This window comes from Ambystoma mexicanum, chromosome 3q (assembly GCF_040938575.1).
Source record: "Ambystoma mexicanum isolate Mex_15411 chromosome 3q, UKY_AmexF1_1, whole genome shotgun sequence".
In the NCBI taxonomy this organism is placed as follows: domain Eukaryota; kingdom Metazoa; phylum Chordata; class Amphibia; order Caudata; family Ambystomatidae; genus Ambystoma; species Ambystoma mexicanum.
The window spans coordinates 184,292,997-184,319,417 of NC_090926.1; the positions used below are offsets into that span (position 1 = coordinate 184,292,997).

The 26,421-nt window shown below is 47.8% G+C and overlaps 1 protein-coding gene across 2 annotated transcripts in view; it reads right to left on the reverse strand.

Annotated features, from left to right (window-relative positions):
* Positions 1–26,421, reverse strand: part of LOC138582299 (ATP-dependent 6-phosphofructokinase, muscle type) — a 903,222-nt gene that overhangs the window by 83,617 nt on the left and 793,184 nt on the right. For both annotated transcript variants that reach the window (XM_069653451.1, XM_069653452.1), the window contains one exon: positions 18,585–18,696. In XM_069653451.1, coding sequence (XP_069509552.1) covers positions 18,585–18,696 — 112 coding nt within the window. The remainder of the gene's footprint in view (positions 1–18,584; positions 18,697–26,421) is intronic.

The following is a 26,421-nucleotide window of genomic DNA, read 5'->3' on the forward strand; positions in this document are numbered from 1 at the left end:
CATGACAAGAGTTTACCAAGAAGGAAGTTAATGTTAATGTTAAATGACATTTGTACCACGCACTATCACCACCGTAGTGGTCCCTTGGTGCTCTGGCGGCTCTGAAAGAGGAGGGGAGGTTGAGTTAGTGGGAGGAAGCAGGAAGAGTGCAAGAGAGCAGTGATGTGCTGTTGGCGGCCTCAGCTCGGTGGGTCCGTTGGCTGGGCCTGGGGTGTTTGCGGCCGGTAGTCGTTGTGTACTGTTGTGCAAGGCTATGTGTGTTTTTGTTTTGTTGTTGCAATATAGTGAAGTTTGTGCGGTTTGTTGTGCTGTAGGTTTTGGTTGTGTTTGGTTTGGAGTTTGAGAGGTGTATGCAGAAAGGGAAATTGTTAGTAGGGTTGGTTAGCTTGCGTCTCTATCCAGAATTGAAGCGCTCGGCTTGCGTAGTCTCCCCTGTTGCGGCTCTGTCCTGATCTGGGGCTGACTGGCATACAGGTTCCTTACTCCTCTAGCCCCCGCCTCTAACATGCTCTTTTATAGCTCCCCTTATCCTCAGTTCAGACTCTTGTGGCCAGTGCATCTGCCAATGACAACCTCTCAGGTAGTGGGGTGATTGCCAATATCTCCATAATTCCACACAGATGTGGTACCTGGCGGTAATTAGGGGCTGGTGAAAGTGTTGGTGGGATTGTCTGGGTTAGTTGACTCAGTCTCCGTGCGTGCCGCCTGTGTTCCTGTCTATCCTGTGTCACCCTTCCAGCTGCCGTGTGCTTTTACTCTCCCGGGTCCGGGATGTCCGTGTCTTTTCGGTTTAGTTTTCCTTTTCCAGTTTCGGTTTCTAGGTTTAGTCTGTGGTGTTGTAGAGCCAGGTTTTTAGTGATTTCCTGAATTTTAGATGATCTTCAGTGTTTCTTATTCCCTTTGGGATGTTGTTCCAGGTGTTTGCGGCTAAGTGCTAGAAGGAGGTGCCTCCAAGTTTTTTCTTGAGGTATGGTTTGAGTTCCAGGCGGATTTCGTTGCTCGATCGGAGGGGTCTCGTTGGTTTGTAGACTGTTATTTTCTTTTGTAGGAATTCTGCTCCTTGTCCGCTGATTGTCCTGTGTGTTATGCACATTGTTTTGAAGGTGATGCGATGTTTTTGTCACCACCCTAAACTTCAAGTCCCGGGAGAAAAGTTGGAAGGTAATTGAAAAACCTCACATCATAAGTATTGTAACAGCGCCTATACAAGGGGCCCAAAAAAGACCATTACACATTTCCATTTGATGAAAAACAAAGCAGGTCATAGAATCATGGGCTTAAAGAAGGGGCCTGCAACCTGTGACTCAACATGTTTTGGAAGGCGATTCCCATGATTCCTCACCGTTCACTATCCTAGCTAGGGATGATGAGAGGTCTAGTACAAAACATCAGCAGAGCCAAAGGTTGCAGATCCCGGGCATAAAGTAACAAGTGTGTATCTCTGCAGCCTTGAAAACACTGCACTTGAATTCTAATTTGCCTTCGAAACCTTTTGCATCATGCATATAATATTCTGTAGCGCCGGTTCATGATACCTTATGGCCATAGCTCCTCACTAGTCCCTTGTGAGAAAACGCTACATCCAAGGGACTGATCTGTTTTGCAAAGTACACAGAAGATTACAATGAGAAGATGCTTGGAACAATGGCCCCCAAACTACAGAAAATCCTCCCAGAGGGTTTATAGGGCCAGAAATACCATCTGAAGTTTAGAAAGTCACTAAAACATTCCTGTTGTTGATCTTCTCATTAGTCACCCTCTGCGTTGGTCCTTCAACTGATGCCTCAAGAGCTTGTAGCTCCACGATGAGAGGTTATAGGAAGAGAAGGTCGGTGAAATTGGAGAATTTATCAAGAATAACAAAGATGGTGAGGTGTGAGACTTGATGTCCATAACAGGCCAGAAAAGACGAGAAAAATCAAAGGAAATGGAGAGACTGGAGAAAGATGTCAAAAACGCAGAAAGACGGTTCAGAAATGCAGGGTCTGCAGAACACAACAGAGTTTCAGAAAGGCAATTGGGTAATAAGCAAGACAAAGGCCCTCATTACGACCCTGGCGGAAATCGAAAAACGATGGCGGAAATGCAATACCGCCATCGAATAGCGCTCGGTGCGATTATGACCCGTCACCGTAAAGTACGATGCCATTAGCGACACCGTAGTGAACGCCAACGCTAACTGCACCAAGTACGCGCACGCGCGCCATGCCAAACCGTAATTACCACCATGGCGCAACGGTACGCGAATTCTGACCCTTGCGGACATGTACCTAACGCCATCAAGCATGGCGGAAAGTACCATTCCGCCATGGTGAGAAGTACGGCATCGCGAATCAACCGTAAACGGCCCTACTGAGTGCCTGTACACCACTCCCTGGCCACATTGCACAACTCCTCGTAGGTGCAATGAAGTCACACAATGCAACCAGTGCAATGTACAAGTCACCCATGCATGGCAACGAACAAATGAATCCAGGGGCTCCAAGTGCCTTGTGAGTGGGCATCCATATTTGCCATGGCACCATTGCCGCACTGATGCAGCACAGGCATGTGAAGGTTCAAGTACAGCAACATGAGCAGAAAAATGAGACAAACAAAAACAGGCCCCCCCATCGACTGACACCAGTGTAAAGCAACATTCAAAGCAGTATCCTGAGTGAGACTGCACCAGCCCTGTACTCCTGCCAGTAAACAAACCAACCATCAGCATAAGCATGTACCACACAAGTTGGCAGAGTGACAGAGCAGCCAGGCTCATCTCAAGAGGGGCCAATGGGAGCTGCAGGGCACAGATGGCACGAATACAGAAGCTATTCCAATGGACATGACCTCAGTCTCCCTCCAAGAAACGCACACAAACACAGGCACCTGTGACCAGCCATAGTCTGATAATCACATCATTCCACCAATCCACCTGGCTGACCGGCATCTGTTACACAAAAGCTAATCCCCCGCCCCTGAGCATGACATCATTAAAACAGTCATAATGGCAGGCCCCATCCCTGACCTTACTGGGCTTCGTAGGCAAACGCGGCCAGTACAGTACCACGCAACTATACTCAGAAGCCGGAACCCAGTGCAGATCTCCTCACAATACACCGCTCCACAAATAGGAATATGCTACATTACTTGCAAAGAATAACGCTACACGGTTAATATCAGAATAGAAATTAAATGCACCACAAAATCACCAAGCCCATACAGCCATTAGGTCATGAACTCCAAAATACATTTCAGTATTGTGGGCTGCATCCGCAATAAATGACCAGCTTCTGCTTGTGTGACGCCCTGTTCCTCCATGGTACACAGGGGCTACATTCACGTTCAAAAAGGCAACATGGAAGCGCCTAGAACCGCAGGGCCGTCCCATTAGGTAGGCACTAGTCCAGCTGAAAGGTCGAAATGTTGCTCCTAGCCACTAGTACTGCGTAAGGGCATGTGGCCCATTGGCGATCGTCCCATAAGATCGTAATGGTGCTCCACTGATTAACTCGAAGCAGCAGGTGTCGGGAGTAAAAGCCATCTGCAGGAGTGGCATACAGATGGCAGCGGCAAAAGGGGAGGAGATACCTGTCACCCAAATGAAATGAAAAAGAATAGTATGGCCATCAGAACTTGATTTGTATTACTCACTTCAATGATCACACTAAATCTACAGCCATATGCATGCTAGCCCACTCAAAAGGATTATTCCCACCCAAAAATCACTTGCGAATCACAACTACAAAAATCGAGGTGAAAACACTATTACAAACGAGTGTTTGTGTGCATGCGTCTGTAAAGACAGAATCCATTAGATGGGATTAGTAACGTGCATAGACACAAGTGTTTGAAGGCGCGTCGAGACAGGGAGGGTTCAACAAGGGCAGAAAGACGATGGTCCCACTATGGCAGCTCTGCATCACATAGCGCAGGGAGGTGGATAGATTCCAAAAAGCCCTGTACATGGCAAACTCTCCATCAAATCATCTGTCCATGCATCCATACATCATTCCCTCATCCCGGTATGAAAACGCCTGATTATTTACTCACATAACATGTGAAATTTCCATTGAGTCTGTGCGTAATGCAGTCTGCAAAATCCACTGTGCTCCAGCCCGGAATTCCAATGTTGTGAAGTAACATGTATTTGGGAACGTCCGGCCTTATCGTCCACTACGCTATTGCGCATCCCATACTATTCATATCAATCATAGCATTCTCGCCATGGCCCCTGTCCGAAGGACATTAAACAATAGAACCTCATATCTGCAGTCAGACCTGTGGGCGTCTCCTCGCCGCTAGCTGAAAACCGAAAGCGCTGTCCTTCGAATTCCTCATTTGCAACATCACGTCGAAAAGGCATCTGTGACCGCTTGAAATCACAAATTCATCCATGTAGTGCGGCAGTGTGTGAAAATGGCAACTGGCTTCACTCACAAATGGGACGCCCCGCCCGTCGGTGAACCTCGGTACAGTGCTGCATGAGGGTCCACCGTTAATCGAGTACTACATTCCACTGACCCTTCACAAGTTTGTTCGCGACTGCAAAGATAGTATGTGAAGCAATGGGACCATAGCAGAATGAACATATGAACCAATATCTCACTGCCATCGGGATGAAATACATGATTGTAATGGCAAGATGCCATGCGTCGAATTGCAGCGTTGTGTGCGGGACGTGCTCGCCCAAAGGGGATTGCAGCTTGCACAGGTGGAATGAATCACCACAGGTGGAGGCAATACAGCTTGTAAACACATAAATTGCACACCCAACCCCCTCCCACAACCACACCCACTCCAAAATGCTACCGGCAGGACTAGCGATGTTGGCCCTGGGGGACCTGATAGCACTGCAAGTACTCCAACTTCAAGAAGAAGACGAACACCAACTACTACAACAACCGGCCGCACAGAGGAGACGCAGGAGGAGGAGGAGGGCAAGGCAGGGCCAGCAAGGCCCGCCAGCACAGCCACTACCACCACGCAGGCAGCCCGCAATCCCACGCCTCCGAGCACATCCGTTCAACCTCACGGATGAGCAGATCCACACCCTCTACCGTTTGGACCGGGACACCATAACCGCCATTGTGGACATGACACAGGCTGACCTTGTCTGCATGATAGATAGCCCAACCGCCATCCCACCCCTACTGAAGGTGGTGTCTGTACTCCACTTCCTGGCCACAGGCACCTACCAGCACACAGTCGGACAGTTGCATGGCATTTCACAGCCAGTGTTCTCACGGACACTATTGCAAGTGCTCGATGCCCTCCTGAAGCACGCAGACGACTACATCTCTCTACCACGCTCGGAGCAGGAAATTACGAACACAAAAGTGGGATTCCATGCACTTGGCGGCATACCGGGTTGCATTGGTGCAATCGACTGCACCCATGTGGAACTGGTCGTCCCACATGCCATGGAGGCCCAGTACCGCAACCGAAAACAATTTCATTCTCTTAATGTACAAATGGTGTGTGACTCCAACAGGATCATTACACATTGTTGTGCCCGATTTCCTGGATCAACCCATGATTCTATGGTCTTGAGGAACTCTACAATACCACGCTACATGGAGCGACACGCAGGGAACAGATCCTGGCTACTCGGTGAGTCTCATTTCATGCATGATAATGTGGGGTATGTGATGCGGCAATGACCTGGCAGGAAGGGGGGGGGGTGCGTACGTAGCAATGTCATTCCACAAACATCCTTTATTGTCCACATACAGGTGATGCCGGGTATCCACTGAAGAGATGGCTCCTTACACCACTCCGGAACCCACAGAACCAGCATGAGGAGGACTACAACCATGCCCACTCACGTACCCGTGTAGTCATAGAACAGGCATTCGGCCTACTGAAGACTCGTTTCCGCTGCCTCAGCAGGTCTGGCGGGGCACTCCTGTACCGCCATGAGAAGGTAGCAAAGATGGTCATGGCATGTGTCATGCTACACAACATGTGCGTACGTAGAAATGTGCCCATGCCCCCTGACGCAGAACTGCAAGCACCTGAAGATGGTCATGATGAGGGTGGGGATGTGGCAGCACCTCAAGGAGTCTGCGAGGCACAGGAGGGCCGTGACATTCGTCAGATTCTCATTGATTCATGCTTCTAGCACTCACGCCTGGTGGCTGATACATGGACACGGGACTTGTGGCACTGTGTGTGTCTGGAACATGCACAATATGGACTGTACGCCTATAAAGGCCTCGTACACAAAGATCAATGTCCACACATCTCATTGGATGATTATGAAATGTTTATAGCATATGTGAAATTATGTTACACACCCCATCGACCCGCCACCCAAGTGAGCCCAACACACCCCCTCCACCCTCCTACCTCCCCCCCGAACACCAGTGTCCGAAGATGCTCATTGTCAGTGGGCAGACGCTATTGCAAGCCCCCTCTCCGGGTATCAGGGGCACCCCTGCCTGTGGAGCGCAGGTTCCTCCCAGATCTACGTTGGGGGCTGCCCTGGACGGAACTTGCAACGGATGATGTCTCTGCCTGCTCACGTCCATGCATGTCCCTAAGGGTTTGTGAGAGCTCAGTGAGCACACGGCGCACAGCGGCAAGTTCAGCACATACGTCTTTGGACGTCGCATGCAGTTCCCCCCTCAGGCTCTCGGTGCTTCTCTCCATTTGTACTCTCAGGCTCTCGGTGCTTCTCTCCATTTGTACTCTCAGGCTCTCGGTGCTTCTCTCCATTTCTGCCCTAAGTGTCTCAGTTGATGTTTCTATGGCTGCCTTTGTACCCCCACATTCATCAGAATGGTCCTTGAGGAGCGTGGCCAGTTGCTGCTGTTGCACGATCACCTGGTCGAGGGACTGTTGCCTCTGCTGTCCCATGGCCATTTGCGGTGGTGTCACAGAGGGGCTGGTCACCTCATGTTGCCTTGCCACAGGGCTTGTGGGGGATGGCCAGTCGTCGTCTTGTGGGTGCCCCTGCGTGGTATCCTCATGGTGTACGGGATGGAACAAACAGGGGGATTGAGACAGGTCATGGATGGATCTTACTTCGACATCCCCGTTTTCTGTGTCGGAGCATGCTGCCATTAATGCAGTGTCACCTATGGTGCTGCTGCCACCAGAAGCAGTGCCTTCTGTGGCATCCATTGGGGGGACCTGTGGTGGTGCTGTTGTGGGCATGCTGGCTGCTGGGGTGCCTGTTGAAGTTCCCTCCTGTGTGCTGCCACTTGATTTGTGCTGCTGCCGTGTCTTGATGCGTGCAGCTGAGGTGGAGGGTCTTTGGCCGTTGGTCTTGGCCCTCTTTGCAGGTGTGCTGGTAGGGGTGTCCTGGAGCTCGTCGTTTGAATCGGACCCTGTGGTGGAGTAAAGGAGGGCGAGCGTTATTAATGGGTCTGTTGAAATTGGAATGGCAATGTATCACATGCATTGGGGTGGTACCTGAGGGTGATTTGGGTCGGGGCCTTGGAGGTGGTTTCATTTTTGTGTGGATTGAGGATGCAGTTGTTTTGCAGCCTGCAGTTAGGGTGTGCCTGATGCACGTGTAGAGGGTGTTTTTAGGATTTTTAATTATTTATGTATTTAATGTGAGTTTTAAAGTGCGCTATCAGGCCAATGTATGTGGACGTTCTCCTGGACATGTGTTACTGTTGCACTATGTGGACACATGGTACTTCACATGATTGGACATTGTGGATTTAGCATTGTTTTATTTGGCCCACCTATCGGATTCTTCGGATGTCTGCACTCCTTTCTCCATCCCTCCGACTCCCTCTATACTCTCCATTCCAATGGTGGAGGCACAGATTTCTTCCCAGGGGGTCAACTTGATGGATGATTCCGATCCTCCCCCGGTAGCTGTGGCAATGTTACGGTTGGCGGATAGTATGCTCCGTACGCGTATCCGCAGGTCGTCCCATCGCTTTCTGCATTGTTGTGGGTTGCGGGTGCGGTCCCCACCGCACTTACCCGCTGTGCCACCAGGGCCCATATGGCCTTCTTGTTCGCAAGTGCCGTCCTGGTCATTTGCGTCGAGAAGACGACGGCAGCATTCTCCTGGAGGGTCTCTGTGAGCACGGTGAGTTCCTCACGGGAGAAGTGGACCTGCCGCTTGCGGTCGCACGCTTTTTTCGCTACTTTTCCCATTTCTATTGCTTTCACTAGGGTGGATGACGGGTTGGGATGTGTCTCAGGGTAGTATTTTTAATGGTTGTGTGGGAATTCTGATTTTATAGGTGTACGGCGTGCTGTTTCCCGTTCCGGGACCATGTTTTTACTTCCGTTTCCGTATATTTACGGTCACCGTACTTTCCGATTGCCGCTCATTACGGTGACCGCTAAGATGGGTGGCGGAATTGCACCTAGGGCGCCGTACGACGGCGGTGAGGGGCGTTTTGGGGACATTTCCGCCATCGCGGACTTTGCACTTCCGCCATGGCGTAGTGCTCGTGCCCGATGGGTCGGAATTAGCCGCACTTTGCTCCGTCGTGCAATGGCGGAAACGCTATTTACGCTATGGCGGTCAGGTCAGTCACTTTCCGCCAGGGTCGTAATGAGGGCCAAAGTACCCTTTTGTGCTTTAGGTTCAGATGAAGCTCTGGAACATCAAAACAGGACAATGAAAGTACTTGGTGCTGTGGTTAATATTAGTCAAAAGAAGGAAGCTCTAGCAATATTCTTTTTAGCCTCTCCTGAGATGTCAAGGCTGTCAACAGAGGCAAAACAATTGTAGGAATCCCAGATTATAAACTGTCAAAATATCACCAACTTACAGCATCCAAAGCAACAAGCCAAAAGGAAGATGTTCAACAGAACTACAACAGATCTGCAACTCGATAGTGACATTGACTACTCCTGTGAATTAGGATGGAAGAGAACTCATCAACATCTCCACAAAGGCAGTTTTTGATGTGAGAATTCAAAGGACACATCAAGATTGACAATAAAATGTAGAACAGCTTTAAAGAAGACCACATTGGATCAGACAGTTGTAGCCTGTCAGCGCCAATGAAGAAAGAGAACCTTTGGCTGTGTTAAAGTGCACCCAAAGTTGTTAAGACAAATGTTTTATACACCATAGTGCAGTTCAAGGCAGATCACATTTGCTTCACAAAGTCGAATTGACATTGATTTACAGGAATGCTTGAGTAATTACGAATTCTCTGCAGTACCTCTTTCCAAGAGCAACTTAGATGGTTCAATGATTTTAACTGCAAACAAAAGCAAGCTGATGAAGATACTGGAAGAGGAACAGCATACAGAGGTTTCTAACAACATGACAGAGGTCTCTTCATTTGTTACTGAGGACATATTATCTGTACCAGAGCAAATATATACAGCAGCTGTCCTTGAAGGAATAGCAGAATGGCAAGCACTGCAGAAACCGTCATATGTGAAGACATGCCATGACCTTGCAATTGAATTCAACAAGAAAATAAAACTGTATCTGGTCAAGCATGATGAAACTCATTTAGTATTTGATTCCTACCTAGAAAATTCACTCAAGAACTCTATGCAGAGGAAACGAGCAGGGAAAGCAACACCTGTTGAGAACAAAATCACAGATTCTACAAATATTGAAAATGTTTCCATGAGAAACCTCCTGTTGCATTCTAAAACTTAAGATGAGTTAACAGCTTACCTCTCAAATAAAGCAATTTTGCATGCAGAGAGGATAAAAAGAAACCTGTTAGCTAGTTGGAGAAATGAAGCCAAGTCATCAGATGGAAATTATGTTAGAGACATTAAAGGTACAGAAGAGGAGGCAGACACAAAAATAATTCTTTACTCCCTTTATGTATCACATCACCATGCTATTATCCTCCATATTTATTCACCTGATGCCGACGTTTGTGTCCTTTCACTGTGGTGGTCACTATTTTTCCCATCTGAAAGCATGTTTGTCACAGCAGTTGGAATAGAAGATGTATAGATCTCAAACATGTGTGATCCTGCTTAGGGCCTACAGAAGTGCTGATATTACTAGGTCTTCATGCTTTTTCAGGATGTGATGTTAACTGGTGCTTTACGAACAAGGAAAACTATCTTTCTGGAAAGTTTTCAAGACTTCGGAAAAAGAAATCCTTAAAGCTTTGGGAAGACTTGGATGTCTAGAAGAATTTAAGAAGGAAGCTCAACGACTGATAGAGCAATTCATTTTTCAAGTCTAGTAGCCGGGAACAAAGACTTTGGAGATTGGTCTACTGCGGTCAACTGCATTGGTGGGTGCTCTCAAAACAAGAGATGCAAAGTGAAAATTTGCCACCAAGAAGATCCTCTCTTATACCATACATCTTAAGGACTCTTTAGCACCTGAATCTCTCAAAGCCAGCACAATCTGGGTGCGAGAAGGCAAATAATCAATATTCGCCTACTACGTGTACGCTTCCATGTGCACCACAATCAATCATACAACTGGTAGGGTGTGCATGCATCAAAGGACGGTGTACTGTGCTTTGTAAATGTAGAGCTCAATCCCTAAGGTGTACAGAACTGTGTAAGTGTAGTGGTGACTGTCAACGCCAGGCCTTAACTTTGCTGTCTTGGTTTTCTTTTTTTGGGAAATACAGTCTACCGTCCAATGAAGCCACCTTCCCCGGAATGATTCTGACAGGGCTGGCGGTTGCAAACACAGTAACCAATAGAGGGAAAAACCCTTTTCTAGGGGATGGATCATCCAGAGGCAAGGAGGTGTCACTGTCAGCAGGAATAATCCAAGCAGGTGGATCTCTTCCAACAGCAACAAAAGGGTAAGGAAGGAGTGTCCAGAAAATAGTGAAAAAAGGCATGGAAAAGGACTGGAAAAAGGAGGAGCGAGTTACAAGGAGAATTAGGCCAGGAGAATCAAACAAGCAAAAGCACTGAGAGAAGCAAGGAATCAGCATGAAGGGGCATCATGAGTGAAACGATGAAGAAATGCAATGAGGCGCAACTCACTGTTCCATTCCGTGTCTAATGTAGCATCTGAACTGCTAAACCGGAAGCAGAAACAGTGTCATGTTGGAATGCGCAGCCCATCTGCTGCGTCTGCCGTCTTGCGAGGGGAATGGAATGGGAATGGAACACAGCAGATTAAGACCCAGAAAGGGTCTGAAGCGTCAGCCTCTGCAGCGCAGATTCACATAAGGCATGACAGCAACAAAGAGCTCTGTGATAACAACGATTTTGTAGAAGATGAAAATGAACTCTGGGACTCAGAAGATGACCGGTTAAACCTTAATTTCTCTCTTCAAATGTAAATAGCTATTGTAGTTTTAATAAACAGTAGATTTTAATGAGAAAATTGCAAATTATTTCAACCTTTCTAATTTAGTGAACATCCAGTCAAAGTTTTGCGATGAAGTCGCAATAATTTACGAGGCTATATCTCATAAAGGGTATGAACTTTTCTATTCATTTGATCATGTTTAATAAAAAACCTAGTAAGCAAATGTTTTCATAGCACCACCCTAAAAGCAGTTACAGCTCAAAAATGAAATTAGTACCCATCTTGGATTAATGACGTCACACAGGCATTATGCCACAAATTCAGACAAAACACCTGGTAATACATGATTGTATGCATCATTATCAAGGCATGCACAGTAGTCATACCTTCCCTTCATTCAAAATCCCACAGACTAGCTTATTGTAATAAATACCCCTCAACTAGGAAGAGGGGGAGGTGAGAGCTGGGGAGGGGTGGGATAAACTAAGGAGAAGCTGGAAAGAACTGAGGAGGAGGCCGAGAAGAACTGAGGAGAAGGGAGAAAGAGGAATAAAGAAGGTGGTGCGAGGAGCAAAGGAACAAGAGGAAAGAACTGAGGAGTAGAGAGAGAGGAACTACAGAGGAGGTGCTGAGAGGAGCTAAGGCAGCAGTGGCAAGAACCGAGGAGATGAACATTGGAACTGAAAAGGAGGATGGGGAGAGAGGCATTCGGAAGGAACAGGCGAGGAGAGAAAAGGAGGCGCTGGAGAGGAGAATAACAGAAAAGGTGGGGAGAGGAGCCGAGGTGGTAAGAAGCCCTGACAGAATTATCAGTAAAAGTGCAGGACCTCACAGTGAGACACGCCAAGGGTGACGGGGAAGCCCACTATAATAGTCCACTGTGCACTGTGCCAGTCAGGCAAGGTGGGTTGTTTGAGCACGTTCTACTGAGCAGTGTGGTAATATTGGAGGGCAGTAATAGAGGAGTGTTAAGGAGGATTTGGAGACAAGAGCGGAAGAAGGCAGGAGAAGAGAAGATGGTAACGTCAAAGGAAGAGGAGTTGGTCAAATCAGAGGAGGAGGAGGTGACCACAGAGAAGGATGAGGAGGTGGTAACAATAAGGAGGAGACATCAAAAAAGGAAGAGGTAATAACATCAGAGGAGGATGATGATCCAGCCTTTGAGGACAAGGGCTTGCTCTTAGATAATAAACATAGAAAGGTACAAGGAGACTTGGTGGACCCCATGCAGGTTGATGACCTGAAGTGGAACAAGACCCCACTATGGTGAACAGAGAAGGGATAGGCAGGGTGGGGGGACCCTGAAGATTTCAGGATGAAAAGAGTTGCAACAGTAGGGGTGATGAAGAAATGGCAGAAGAAATTCACCTTTACTCAACTCTGTTAGGATCCAATGAAGGACGCAGCAGGATTCAACAGGAAGAAGGGTACATACACAGTGGACATTTTAGTTTGGTCTAGATGGAAATGGGGAAGGACTTGGGTTGCTGTGATAATCACAAGTTAATTAGGATTCTTATTAAACAGAACACAATTCAAAAATGGCCCCTGGGAATGACCAAATGTAACAAAATTGATGTGGGAACTGCTTTCCCTTCTATGTTAAACCTGCCCTTAAAAAGTCAGCACAAGCAAGAGAGGATTGATTTCCAGTGTGTTATGCTAACTCATCTTTGCATCATTCCAGGCCCATGGATTACATTTCTTCCTTGAGGCTGTTCTGTGTCCATGCAGAGGACTTCCGTGTATCCTGTTTCTCTGCAGGTCTGAGTCTTGCTCTGTGCTCTTGCTCTCCAAATCTGGAGGTTTCGTCCCTTCTTCCTTGGGGGGAGCCGCTCCCTTTAAGGCTAGGGATGTGAGCTTGATAAGCAAAACCTTGCCTAGAGGTTTGGGAAAGCAGGGCCTCACTGGGAGTGACTACCCACCACGGGACAGAGACTCACATTCTGGTAAGGATCTCCCTATACTGTCTGCATATATGGAAATACCAGAGGTGGATCGGAATGCCAGCTGTGGAACCCGAAATTATGTAGCAAATGCATTTGAACAGTTGGCTCAAAGCAATGCTGGCCTCTAAATGGGCTTGACAATTAAACACACCACTTTTGTATCTGGTAACAAGAATAAAAGGACTTTCCCCATGAATGGAGGAGGAGAAGCGATACACGGAGGCAAGCCTCCGACATACCAACGGCATTGGAGGTAGAGCTTTGCTGCTGTGTGGAGCCAGCTGTGGCACAGAGAAGGACCCGGAGAGAGATCCACAGAGAGACCCAAAGAGAAACCTGGAGAGAAGCCACAGAGAATGAGAGGCAGGGCAGACAAGGCACAGGGCTGTGCAGAGTCAGCAAAGCAGATCGGATCCGGCCAAGAGGGAAGCTATTACCACGTGGAGGGCATGGTGGGCCGGGAGGCCAAGAAACAACGCTAAACTAGGCAAGCGAGAGAGGAACGAGTCCCCCACTCACACTACGAGAAACAAGAGAGAGAGAGAGAGAGAGAGAGAGAGAGAGAGAGAGAGAGAGAGAGAGCAACATAGCAGCGAGAAAATCAAAACTACTGCTTGCATTCAGGAGAGGAAGCCCAGGAGCTGGGGAGAATGCCAGCAACACCGGGTCAAAGTCACCTCGCTGGAGCTGGACCTGCTACAGAGAAAATATGTTCCACATCAGAGGGAGATACAGAGACCAAACTGTGAGAACGGTAGAGAAAACAAAAGGGCTAGATCCCTATGAGAGACAACCAAGTCCTGAGAGTGAGCTGGGCATATATAACCAGAGAGGTTATGGGAGCCCTATAAACCTGAGCCTTAAAATCAGCCAAATGGCGCAAAACTGCACACAGAAACCAAGAGAAAGATATACTAGTGGGGGATATCCAAAACCCTACGAAACAACTGGGGAAAATAGAACCAATGGAGCCAGGAGGGCCCTATAAAATGAGAGGAATCATCCTACCAGGAAACCAGAACCAAACAAGAGTGGAATTTTGTGGAAAAACCCAACTAGTTGGTAGAAGAGGATTCAAGAAATATTACTTAATCTACGATCACTAGGAGAATTGACTTTTGTTGGAACTTGAGAGCTTTACGAGAAATATATATTGGAGGAAAACCTTTTCTTTATTTGGAACTCTAAGAAGATGGAGATGAACTGATAAAGTCAGGAGACCTGTAAATAAATGTGAGACTTGATACTAATAGAGATTCCTAGAAATGACGGGAGACTGCAGAGTAAAGAACATTGAGGGAAACCCATATTGCCTTCTCTCCCTTGTAGGTTGTTTTCTTTAAGTGGTAGGGCAAGTTTAGAAGTTAGGATTTGGACAGAGGACAGGATTTATAACTTGTTGACTAATACTGATGCCCACTCTTAGTTTAGTTTGTTAGGTAGGGAACTTCCCTATTAGTGATAGGGCCAGTAAGGCAGTTTGTTAGATTTAAATAAACTTCCTGTAGTAAAGTATGTCTTCTGGTCCCAGTCTATCTTCTGGCACGCCACAATTTCCACTGCAGACTACAGAACCCAGGAAGAGGGAATGGGTGGGCTTCAGGGGCTTTATAGATACAACTGTAACATGAAAAAATGTCAGTCGGATGGGGACTCTCTAGCTGTACCAACAGCTGATTCAGGAGACTGTGTTACTAACAGCGAGACGTATCCCCTGTAAGGAAGATCGTCAGAAGAATGGGTTCGGGAAAAAACGCAATGCCACGGGGTAGGTGAGGTCTTCTCACATTCAGTGGGAGAGACTTGGTTCTTGTTTATTTTCATTTCCTTTTGATAATCATAAAGCTGTGTATACATTAAACAGCTGTGAACAGTCCTTTTCTGTATTCAGACTTCTGCGCATTCCGATTTGTCCTCCTGACAGTTGGGGTAAGGCAGCCCACTCAACAAGAGCAAGTGCCCTCCCAAGCTCTCCAGAGGGGCTGCTTTCATGTGCGAGGGAAGGGGCTCAATTGAGGGGAGAAGGCTTTCCCCTGCTTTTGTGTTGGGACTTGGGTTGGGTTGGGACTTCTCCGGGTAGGGTCAACAATCACAAATAAGCCACTGATGGGTCCTGAGTGGAACATCACTCCCTCACTATTATATACCTGTAAGCAAGTTCGATGCATATCAGCGATGGTCCCTATTGTGGAGCAGCACAACTATGAATGGGGGTTTGTCTTCATCTCTGTTGTTCTCTGTTGATCTAGGGGTGGCTGTCAGGCAAACGTGGCCTTCAGTGCCCCACAGACTTAGACACCCCTGGACCTCAGCTGTGAGTCCCAAGATAAGGATCAGAGGGTATAATCCATGAAGGGATCCTCTGATGACCAGGAAGCCCAGAGGAATGACTGCCGATACGATCCACACACACATTCTAATATAAAACAGTTAATGGGTAGAATCACTGACAGAATATCTTTTATCATGTACGTTCCTTAGTGGGGAGGAAGGACCTGAGATGGAAAGAGTGGGGTGAAAGATAAAGGAAAGTGATATTGAAATATTGAATTGTGATCAAGTGTACATGTGCAATGTTAAACTGTTCACCTATGTTGACCATTTGGCATGAATAAACATTGAGATAACAATAACACACCGCCTCAGGTAAGTTATTTTAGGAGTTTTAATTACAAAGCAGCTTTCATTTTTTTCTCCCTAACAGTCCACAATACAACTATAAGGATTTAATGTTGCATAGGTATCTCAACTGGGGAATGTAAACACTGGAGGGGGGTGTCTGTACTCCTACTCTCTATATGGCAAAGGAGAGGCACAGAGGTCCCCAGCCAAGATTCTCTATTATTGGTAACATAGTCGAGCAATCAAGGTCTAGCTTCTCAGGAGGTGATGCAGGCTGGTTCTTAAGTACAGTGTGGTCCCCAAACCCCCACAAAGGAATGCCCACACACTGTATTAGTTAAAACACAGTCTTTATATAATTAAGGTTCAAGGTTATATACACAATCACAATAACTCACTTTGTGCTCAGTAAATCTACAATGGCAAATATACACAGTTCTAAGTGGTACCACAATTATTATCAGATTTCATTAAAGTGCATCAACTGTACTCTGGTTAAATGTCACACAAATCACTTAATAAAGGTAACCAACAATAGATAGAGGAGGAAAGCAGCTGGTTAGAACAATTGGCAGAATACTGGCCCCTACCACTAGACACAGTTCTTTGTGGAGATCCCCCCACCTGGGTAACCTGTAAAATAGAGATATATCACAAGCCCAGTCCATATATTGTTCTACTTGTCTTATTTCCTTCTATAATGTTTCTACCACCCCAATGTACCTGGAATAGCAGAGTTTGACGACGAGTTGTCGACAAATCCTTCTTGAGCGGCTCCCTTTAAAGAAGGAGCCATGGATTGTCGAGGTCCCACGAAGAAAGTGAACTTATCGTCGAGGCGGCAACTTCGGTCCCAACGGTGCTCGTTGACGACAGAGCGAAGATGTCTGGCAAGGAAAAGGCATCCGGGGCACCTCGATGTCGATAGTTCAGGACCGCAAAGAGTTTGTGAAGAACTGTGGCCCAGCAAGGGCATCGAGTCGTCCGGCATCTTTTTGGGTCTTTGGGTGGCAGGAAACCCACCGGCGGATGCTCCTTGGCGCGTCAACGGCCTGGCCTTCTCCAGTGGGATAAGGTGGGCGTCGGTGCAGACGAGCGCGTCCGTGAATAAAACGTCTTAGGCAAAGGAGCGTTGTGGCTCTGGTCGTCGATGGCATGGCATCAAGCGGTCCCCTCTTCTGGGCAACACGCCTTTGACAGGCCTCCAGCAATTATGCAAACCTGCGAACCCTGGTCGACGGCGGTGGACAGAATGTCCGGTGCTTATCTTCGTTTTCCTCGGTGGTCCCTGTCTCCGGTCGGCAGCCTGTCAAGGGTCTGACTTCCAGGGAGCTTCGGCGAAGGTTAGCGGTGCCCGATGGTCCCTCGGAGCACGGGAAGAGGGCGCCTAACCAGGTCCTCTCTTGGATCAGTCTCGACGGCTCGGCGGCTTTCATATTTCAGCGAAAGGAGACAGCTGTCAACTTTCTTCTTCAGGCTCGGCTTCGAGATCAAGCGTCAGTTTCAACATCAGCTTCTGAATGATTTCTAGCAGTGAGAATCACCCAGATATACTAGTTGATCTCCCATTCATTCTGCTGGGTCAAACTCAGGCAACCAATCACTCGGAAGGGCATTCAGAAGTCAGTCAGCCAATCAGGCATACAGTGCATCCAGGCCATTCTCCTCCCTCTCAGACACTCACAACAAAGAATGTGTATTGGGACAAGTACCGAGGTATTCAACACTACACACTGCATTCATAACAGTTTCGGGCAGGGCTGTCTCACTCATTGTGTCAAACACCAGATACCAGACATCCACAACAAGAAGTGCATATTGGTCACATACTCCATTTACCCAGTTCCCACCCACAGGGTGTACCCACAACATAAAGTCACTGGGAAGTCTCCAGCCAGTGTGGCCTGGACTTCACAACAACTCTATATATGGAACTTCCACCCAACAGCCAGTCAGGGGGAAGGGACAGAGGCAGGGCTTCCCAGGACTTTGGGAAAACAAGGTAACAGGCAATAGCAAGCAAGAGGCCACAGGGGCCATCTTGTTTCCTATCAGGAATCAGCTGATTCCAATGGCAGGGCCTGGGTACCCCAAAATGGAGGATAATCGGAGCACCTGTCAAATTTAGCATAGAGCTGCCACCCGCCCATACCCTGCTCTGTGGGCCACACACAGGTGCCCAAAAACATACACTAGGGGCACAGGGTTGTACCCCTCCACCCATGGGTGCCATAAGGGTATCCCATGGGTCTGTACACCAAACCAAAAACAGGAAGAGCTGCACTGCCAGGAGTCCCACATGGACTCCTGGGCAGAAAACAATACAGAACACAAATGAAAAAGGACTACAAGACAGAACAGGGAGGCCCTGTCCCTCCAATGCATTTCCAGCATCACAGTGAACTGCACAGAATTTGAGATTGTGTAACTTAAACATCCATCCTTCAGGTATAGGTAGAGAATTCAAGGAGTTTTAAAGTTATGAACCTCATATTTTTTATAGATTGCTGCTGCCACTTTGTGCTTTCACTTCTACAACAAGAAAGTATTCTGAAGCCTATTTTCTATTGCCCCTTTACCTTATTAATCTATTGAGATACTGACACAGGGTAGGGAGGAGACAGATGCTTTGTATTCACACCCCTTCTTTGGTCTTTTGTTTTAGACCACCAGTTGTTGACTCACACCGGCAGAATGGGATCTAATCCAGGTTTCCCAAATCAACTGAGTTGGCTTTCTGAGCAAATCAATTTAACACTCTATGCTCAATTGGGGCACGCTCAGAAATGAGTCAAGCCCCATTATTAAGCACTTCCTAAAAAAGAGAAGTTACATTTGCATCTATTTACCTGCTGCATATGGCCAAGGACATTCTTTCTGCAGTCGAAGATTCCTTTACCCTCTTCCGAATACAAATTGAATATGAAATCTGTAGTGTAGTTATCATTGCACTTTTCATTCCTGTAAAGTGAAAAAGAATAGTTTGTTTTCTTTGCCTTGGAAAGGATTGCTTTTTTCTTTTCTTTAATCAGAACGGGAGAACAACATTTTTCGATTCCACCTTTTCTTTTATCAGTTATTTTTAAGCCATACTTTAAAAACATGACCTTTACATTGATACAAAGACTTGTTACAATTTGAAGAACTACACTGGTTTAGTAAGAAGGAGAACCAGTAAACACGGGGGACACCTGTATGAGTGCAAGAGTGCCCCTACAATATAGATGCACACAACAAGATTGCTATACAAGTCTCTTTTCCAAGGTCTTTTTTTTAACATAATGGTGGGAAAATATGCAAAGACTGTCATAAAAAAAACACCAATCAAATTCCAGGGTGCATGTCTACATGATGATGGGTACAATTTAGAAATATGAAATGATGTCCACTCAACATCATCAAACAACACTGCACAGTACGCCACACATTTGAGATACACCAATCTATATTGTATGTTATTAGTACCTAGCAAAGGAGTCATATTAATGTCACCCTTGCATCCAATGAAAAGGTGCAGCACAAGTAGCAACAACACATGACACTCCGACCTGACACATGCATCTGCCAGCCACTGTGCTGTGGAGCGTCACCCATCCAATCCAGTAGGTGATTGCTAATCATTTGTGTATACATTAGCGCCATTCACGATTTTTGCTCTTCTGGATAAAAAATAGGCCTGAGCGTTTTTTGGTGAAAGAAGGATTGTACACCCAATCCCTCGGGTTGTTTTCTGACATGGTTTCTAGAGATCACTAATGGATGTCTGAGTTGCACACAACTGCAGGAGCAGGAGGCGGTTTGTACTCCCTTTGTTCTCCCACAGTTACACTAACCCTTTTGTAACACAAACCCCTAGTTAAAAACAGATTTTTGGGTTCACCTGTTGTATATACTGTATTGACAACCCGTGGTTGTTAGGTTTGATCTCGGGAAGAGATCCGAAAATACTGTGACTAATACACTCTGCATGAATTATTAATTGCACAGAAAAGACAAGACATTTGAAAAGCATAGGAAACCCATATCCAGATCAATATACAAAATTAAAAACAAAGACTCAAACAGATAGGAAGAGCTAACGCCAGCCTGGTGATTACAGAGCAGTAGTCAACAAGCCCTGAGACGCGATGGAGACTAGAAAAATAATCTCCTTCACGGATGAACATTTCCTACGGTTGATAAATACTTCATTCCTCCTGCAAAACGAACCCACCACTGAAGCAACAAAATCAAGTGAAAATCACGCAGAAGCCATCATTCAAAAAAAGAAAAAACTGGTATGCACCAAACTGCATGGAATACTAATATAAGAATACCTGAAGCTGGGGTGATCCCCGAGGGCCTACAGGTATGCAACATACCTAGGGTGTTTATTGACAACCCAAAGTTCAAGGCAAACTTCAGTGGTGTGGGCAACAGGTGCAGCCAAGATTGGGTAATCTTGGTAATAGAGACAGCGGAAGAGGAAATGAAAAAGCAAACAGAAGAACTAGAAACTATGGGAAAGAAGCTGGTAGAAGACTTGATCACTACAGATGGGAATAGTTTCTTACCTGTAACTCCATTTCTCCAGCATTGGTATCTTTCAGGGATTCACATGCTTAGAATATTCCCCGTCGTCAGGCTGGGAATCCCCGGTACATTATATAGACCCTTTCCCGTAGGAAAACTTTTTCGACGCTCATGCGTCCTATCCACCTCGTTTTGTATCATGCGTGCCCGCGCCGTCAGGACGCCATGATATAAATACAGGACCCGCCCCCGCCCTCCCTCAGATTTCGGCCCCCAAAGTAGTGGGGGAACCAGTTTGCATGGTCAGGGGAGGCAGGCGGGCGCATGTGAATCCATGAAAGATACCAATGCTGGAGAAATGGAGTTACAGGTAAGAAACTATTCCCTTCTCCAGCATTGGGTCTTTCATGGATTCACATGCTTAGAATAGATTACATAGCAGTACCATCCCGAAGAGAGGAGGCGTGCATGCAAACTCACATACTTTCCTCACAATGCCAGTTCTCTATGGTCGTGTACCCATCGGCAATAGTTAACATAGAGAACGAACAATATTCAATCATAATTGCAACCAGATCTAACCCCTCAACCGGAGCTTACCTTTTTGGAATAGGTGTCGAAGCACCGCCTGTCCCATCCGAGTATCTTCGGCATGTTGTTGTGACAGGCAGTAATGGCGGGTAAAAGTGTGTGTAGCCGCCCAGGTAGCCGCCATGCAGATGTCCCCCAGAGGGACTCCAGACCACAGCGCCGTCGACGATGCCGCCGCTCTAGTGGAATGAGCTCTTGGGCATCGCAAAAGAGGCTTCCCAGCCTTGGAATGGCAGTACGAAATGGTAGACGATACCCATCTTGACAGTCCTTGCTTTGAAATGGCTTTGCCTTTAGCACCCAGACCATAGGCCACGAACAATTGCCTCGTGTCCCTGAAAGGTTGCGTGCGATGAAGATAAAACTTAAGAGCCCTCTTCACGTCTAATGTGTGTAACGTGCGCTCCGCTCCCGAGCATGGCTCTGGAAAAAACGTAGGTAAGACAATAGAGGAATGTTTATGGAACACTGAAGGCGCCTTCGGTATGAACTGTGGGTTAGTGGCAAGGACCACCTTGTTCTTAAAAAATCTTAAGTATGGTGGGTCTACCATTAGAGCTTGGATTTCCGAAATACGTCGGGCTGAAGTGATGGCCACCAGGAAGGCCAATTTCCAGGACAAAAACTTTAGAGACGACGATGACATTGGTTCAAAAGGAGGTTTCATAAGAGACGCTAACACCAGATTGAGGCTCCACACCGGAGGAAATCTTTTCTCGGGAGGGAAACTCCTGAACAACCCTTTAAGGAAGTGCTTAATCAGGCGGTCGCTGAATAATGGTGCGGAATGTCGTTGACGTGTAAACCTGGAGATGGCGGCCAGGTGTACTTTTATCGACGACACCGATAAGCCCTTTTGCGCTAAGACAGCAAGTATGGGAGGAGCGGTTCCGGCATAATCAGCTGCGGATCCAAACCTGGTTGATCCTCACACCACTGACAGAAACTCCTCCATTTGTACGAGTATGAAGTGTTTGTGGAAGGTGCTCTTGCCGCTTGCAGAATATGACGACACTCCTCCGGAATCGTTAGCTGGCCAAATTCGGCGAAGTCAGGAGCCAGGCCGTCAACTTGAGGCTGTCCGGGTCGTGATGCCAGATGACACCCTCCTGTCGAGACAGAAGGTTGGGGATCTTCCTGAACCTCATTGGTTCCGCCGCAGCCAAGTGCAGCAGGTCTGAGAACCACACCTGTCTGGCCCAATACGGGGCTACCAAGATCACCCGACATGGGTACTTGAGGATCCATTGCAACGTCCTCCGGATAAGAGGAAAAGGAGGGAATGCGTACAGGAATTTGTTCGTCCATGGGAAGGAGAACGCATCCCCCAGTGAGCCCTGCTGAGGCCATCTGCTTGCGTACTGTGGGCATTTTCTGTTGTCCTTCGTCGCGAACAGATCGATGGAAGGATGTCCCCACTTCTTGAATGCATGTTGCAGTTGCTGGTCGTTCAGCACCCATTCGTGAACCTCGTTCATTTCCCTGCTGAGGGCATCTGCCTCCACATTTCTCACGCCTGGTAGGTGGAACGCCAAGATTAGCATGTTGTGTTGCAGGGCCCAATGCCAGATTTCCTGTGCCTCCGTCGACAGGGACCTGGACCGTGTTCCTCCTTGTTTCCTTAAGTAAAACATTGTAGTCGTGTTGTCCGTCATGACACGCACCACAGAGTCTCTCAGTTGAGGAAGAAAAGATTTTAGAGCCCATCGCACTGCTCTCAGTTCTAGCAGGTTGATATGCAGGGAGGACTCTTGTAACGACCATCGGCCTTGTACTTGCAACGTCTCCAGATGAGCTCCCCATCCGCTCAGTGAAGCATCCGTCACCACCGTCTTCTGGAACTCCGGTTCCAACAGAGGCATTCCTTTCGTTAGATGAGTAGAAATTCTCCACCAGCGGAGTGCTTGTAACAGTTGTTCGTCGATGACCAGTCTGTCGGACCAGCGACCTTGGCTCTGCATCCAACGGTCCGCTAGAAATTCCTGGCAAGGTCTCATAAACAGGCGGCAGTTGTTTATCAACGGAATGCAGGACGACATGGTCCCTAGCAGGGACATGTATTTGCGCACCGACACCCTGGTACCGCATTTCCATTCCGACGCCTTGCTTTGTAGCTTCAGTATCCTTTCGCTGGATGGCCTTACAAGGCCTGTGTGCGTATGAAACTCCGCTCCTAGAAAGACCAAGGTCCTCGAGGGCTCTACGGAGGACTTGCTGAAGTTTATCGCGAAGCCCAGTTCCTGTAAAAGGGACATCGTGGCCCCCAGACTGTTTCGTGTTTGTTCCATGGACGAGCCTCTGACCAGCCAGTCGTCTAAATATGGATAGACATGGTGACCGTCCTTCCTTAAATGGGCCGCTATGGGGGCTAGGCACTTGGTGAACGTCCTGGGGGAGGACTTGAGACCGAACGGGAGGACCTTGAACTGAAAATGCTTTTGGCCGACGACGAACCTTAAATATCTCCTGTGTCGTGGACGTATTAGGATATGAAAATATGCGTCCTGAAGATCTAGCGACGACAGAAAATCCATGGGTTGCACTGACCTGATAACCTCCTGGAGCTTTAGCATTTTGAATTTTGAGCTCTTTAGCCATTTGTTGAGTACCCTTAGGTCGAGAATGGGCCTCCATTTTCCATTTGGCTTCTTGACGACAAAGAACCGGGAATAAACCCCTTGTCCTTCCTGTGTCACAGGAACCCGTTCTACCGCTCCTTTTTGTAGCATAAGCGCCACCTCTTGTCTTAAAACTCGAAGGTGGGGCTGGGCCAAAAACACTGGCGGAAGACTCAGAGGCTTGTTTTTTGAATTGCAGCGCATGACCCATGCGAACCGTGTCCAGAACCCATCGATCTGTGGTGATGCATTCCCATTGGTCGATATGATGAGAGACTCGACCCCCCAGGACGTTCCGAAGGCCGTCATTGGTTGCTGGTTTGCTTGTCCTTCGTCGACGAGGGACCCGAGCCTCGTCGTCTGGAGGCTTGATAATCTCTGCCTCTACGTGCCGACTGGGATGCCTGTCTGTAGCCTTGTGAAGAGTATGAGGGCCTGTTAAATCCACGGTCCCTAGAGGCTCCAAAGCGGGAGTTTCCGGAGGCGCCCCTGAAGGGGCGAAAAGAGCGAAAACTTCTACCTGTCTGGAGGGCGCCAAGAGACCTAGCGGTATCTCTGTCTTCCTTCATCCCCTTCAAGGCTTCATCAACCTTATCTCCAAACAGATGTTCCCCTTCACATGGCATGTCTAGAACTTTGTACTGGACTTCAGGCCTAAAAGTAGTACATTTGAGCCACGCTTGTCGACGAAGTACTACGCCATGATTGATTTGTTTGAACCCCGACTCTGCTAGGTCCACCGCAATATTAATTGCATGGTTCGAGGCCTCCTCGCCATCCCGTACTAGTAACATGGCTGCTTTGCGATGTTCTTCCGGCAGGTGTTCTAAGATAGGGGCTATTTTATGCCACATCTCCCTATCGTAACGCGATACAATCGCCAAGGAGTTGGCTGCTCTCACCGTCGTGGCGCCGACTGAGAGCACCTTTTTCCCGAAGGCGTCCTGTCTCCTTGCCTCGCTTTCTGGAGGGGTTGAACATTTTTGCTGTACTCTGGCCTTCCTAGCCGCCGCCGCCGATACCACAAAGTCTGACAGTGGCTGTGATATTAGACATTTTTGAGTGGACTCCGGAGCTTTAAACTTTTTCTCAATACGCCCCTTAGTAGCCGGTTCCGAGAACGGATGACGCATCGTCTTGAGACCTTCTTGCCATACGTGGTCCAGGATTGGGATGGCAAATACCGATTTTCTCCTTTGACCCATGTGATCAAAAAGAAAACAATCTTTCTTCTGCTCCTCAGGGATTAAGCCGAACTCGGAACACGCTTTCCCCATCATTGCATGGAAGGCTCCCACATCATCCGGAGGGGATGGTTGTGCCTGGCTCCTCGTAGACTCTACCTCTACATCCAAATTCCATGTTGGGTCTCTCGACGGTGACAGGGAGATGTCCGACCCTGAGTCACCTCGTATAGAATCGGACTCCGATAGCTCACCTTCCTCCTGCACTCGATGACGATCCTTCGCCACTTGGGAGGCCGAAGGGCTTTTGGTCGTCGTGCGAGCTGCTTGAGCTTGTTCGTCGACGGAAGGTGCAGAAAATATCGACGATGAAGTGCCAGGTTGAGGGATCTGCGTATCCAGACGCTGCAGGAGCTTCTGAAGTGTATTAAGCACATCCAGAGATAAAACCGCCTGGGGGGTCAGCAACGTCGAGGATAGAGGGACCACACCCCCACTCGCACTCGTCGTCGACGTATTGGAAGGCCGTAGGCCCAAGTCCGACGGCTGCATAACCATGTCACCTTCTCCTTCTACCGACGACCCAGGCAAGGCCGTGTCTTGCAGCAGGACCTCAGGGGGGGCCGGTTCGCAAACCTCTGGCTGCCAGGCCATAAACTGAGTCCCCGTCGACGAAGGAATCCCCACCGCTGCTGTCTGAATAGTAATCGGCATCGTCAGCGATACCGGGGTCGACGAGCCAGTCGCCGGCACCGAGCCTTTAGACTTCGTAGCCGATTTCATTGCCGACTTCCCTGCTGCAGTGTCTCGACTCACGGAAGACCTAGGACGGTCCCCTGAGGAGGATTTTGATGCCGCTTGCCTCTCCGTCTTAGAGGATGAGGAGGAGGAGGACTTTTTGTGTGATGAGGAAGACCCAGCATGCTTCCCCGCATGCTTGTCCGCAGGGCATTTTTCGACAGGCCTCGCCTTCTTCGAGGGAGGTTCCGACTTGCTCCTGGAGGCCGTGGAGCCAACCTCTGATGCCGGATAGGCACCCGCTCCGTCGTTAAGCCAGTCGACCAACCTTCTTTTCCGATCTTTAAGGGTTTTTTGGGAGAAACCCTGGCATATCTCACATGTATCCGCCGTGTGGTGCGGGTGGAGACAGTAGATACAATCCATGTGGGTATCACCTTCATAGACTTTTTTAAGTCCACATGTCGCACAAGAACGGAATTTCGCCGAAGCGAAAAAAAAAACAAAAAAAAAAACAACCTAACTTCAATTAGCAGTAACCGCGAGGATCCCACTACTTTGAAAGACGGTTGAAATCTGAGGGAGGGCGGGGGCGGGTCCTGTATTTATATCATGGCGTCCTGACGGCGCGGGCACGCATGATACAAAACGAGGTGGATAGGACGCATGAGCGTCGAAAAAGTTTTCCTACGGGAAAGGGTCTATATAATGTACCGGGGATTCCCAGCCTGACGACGGGGAATATTCTAAGCATGTGAATCCATGAAAGATCCAATGCTGGAGAAGTGAAATTACTTCTTGAAAAAAAAACACAAAAATTCGGGCAATTCAATTTAGACAAAAAAATCTGGAAATTGAAGAAGGATATTGAATCATATAAGGAAGAATGAACACATCCCTACCTTAACCCTGATTTTTACCAAGATCAGAACAAGAATCAACCACAAAAGTCATTCAATAGAAGAGGAGGCCAAAAGAAGCCTTTTGTGACTTTCTCCGAAACATCAAATACCGCCAGTGGCAGTGAATCAGAACAAGGAGGA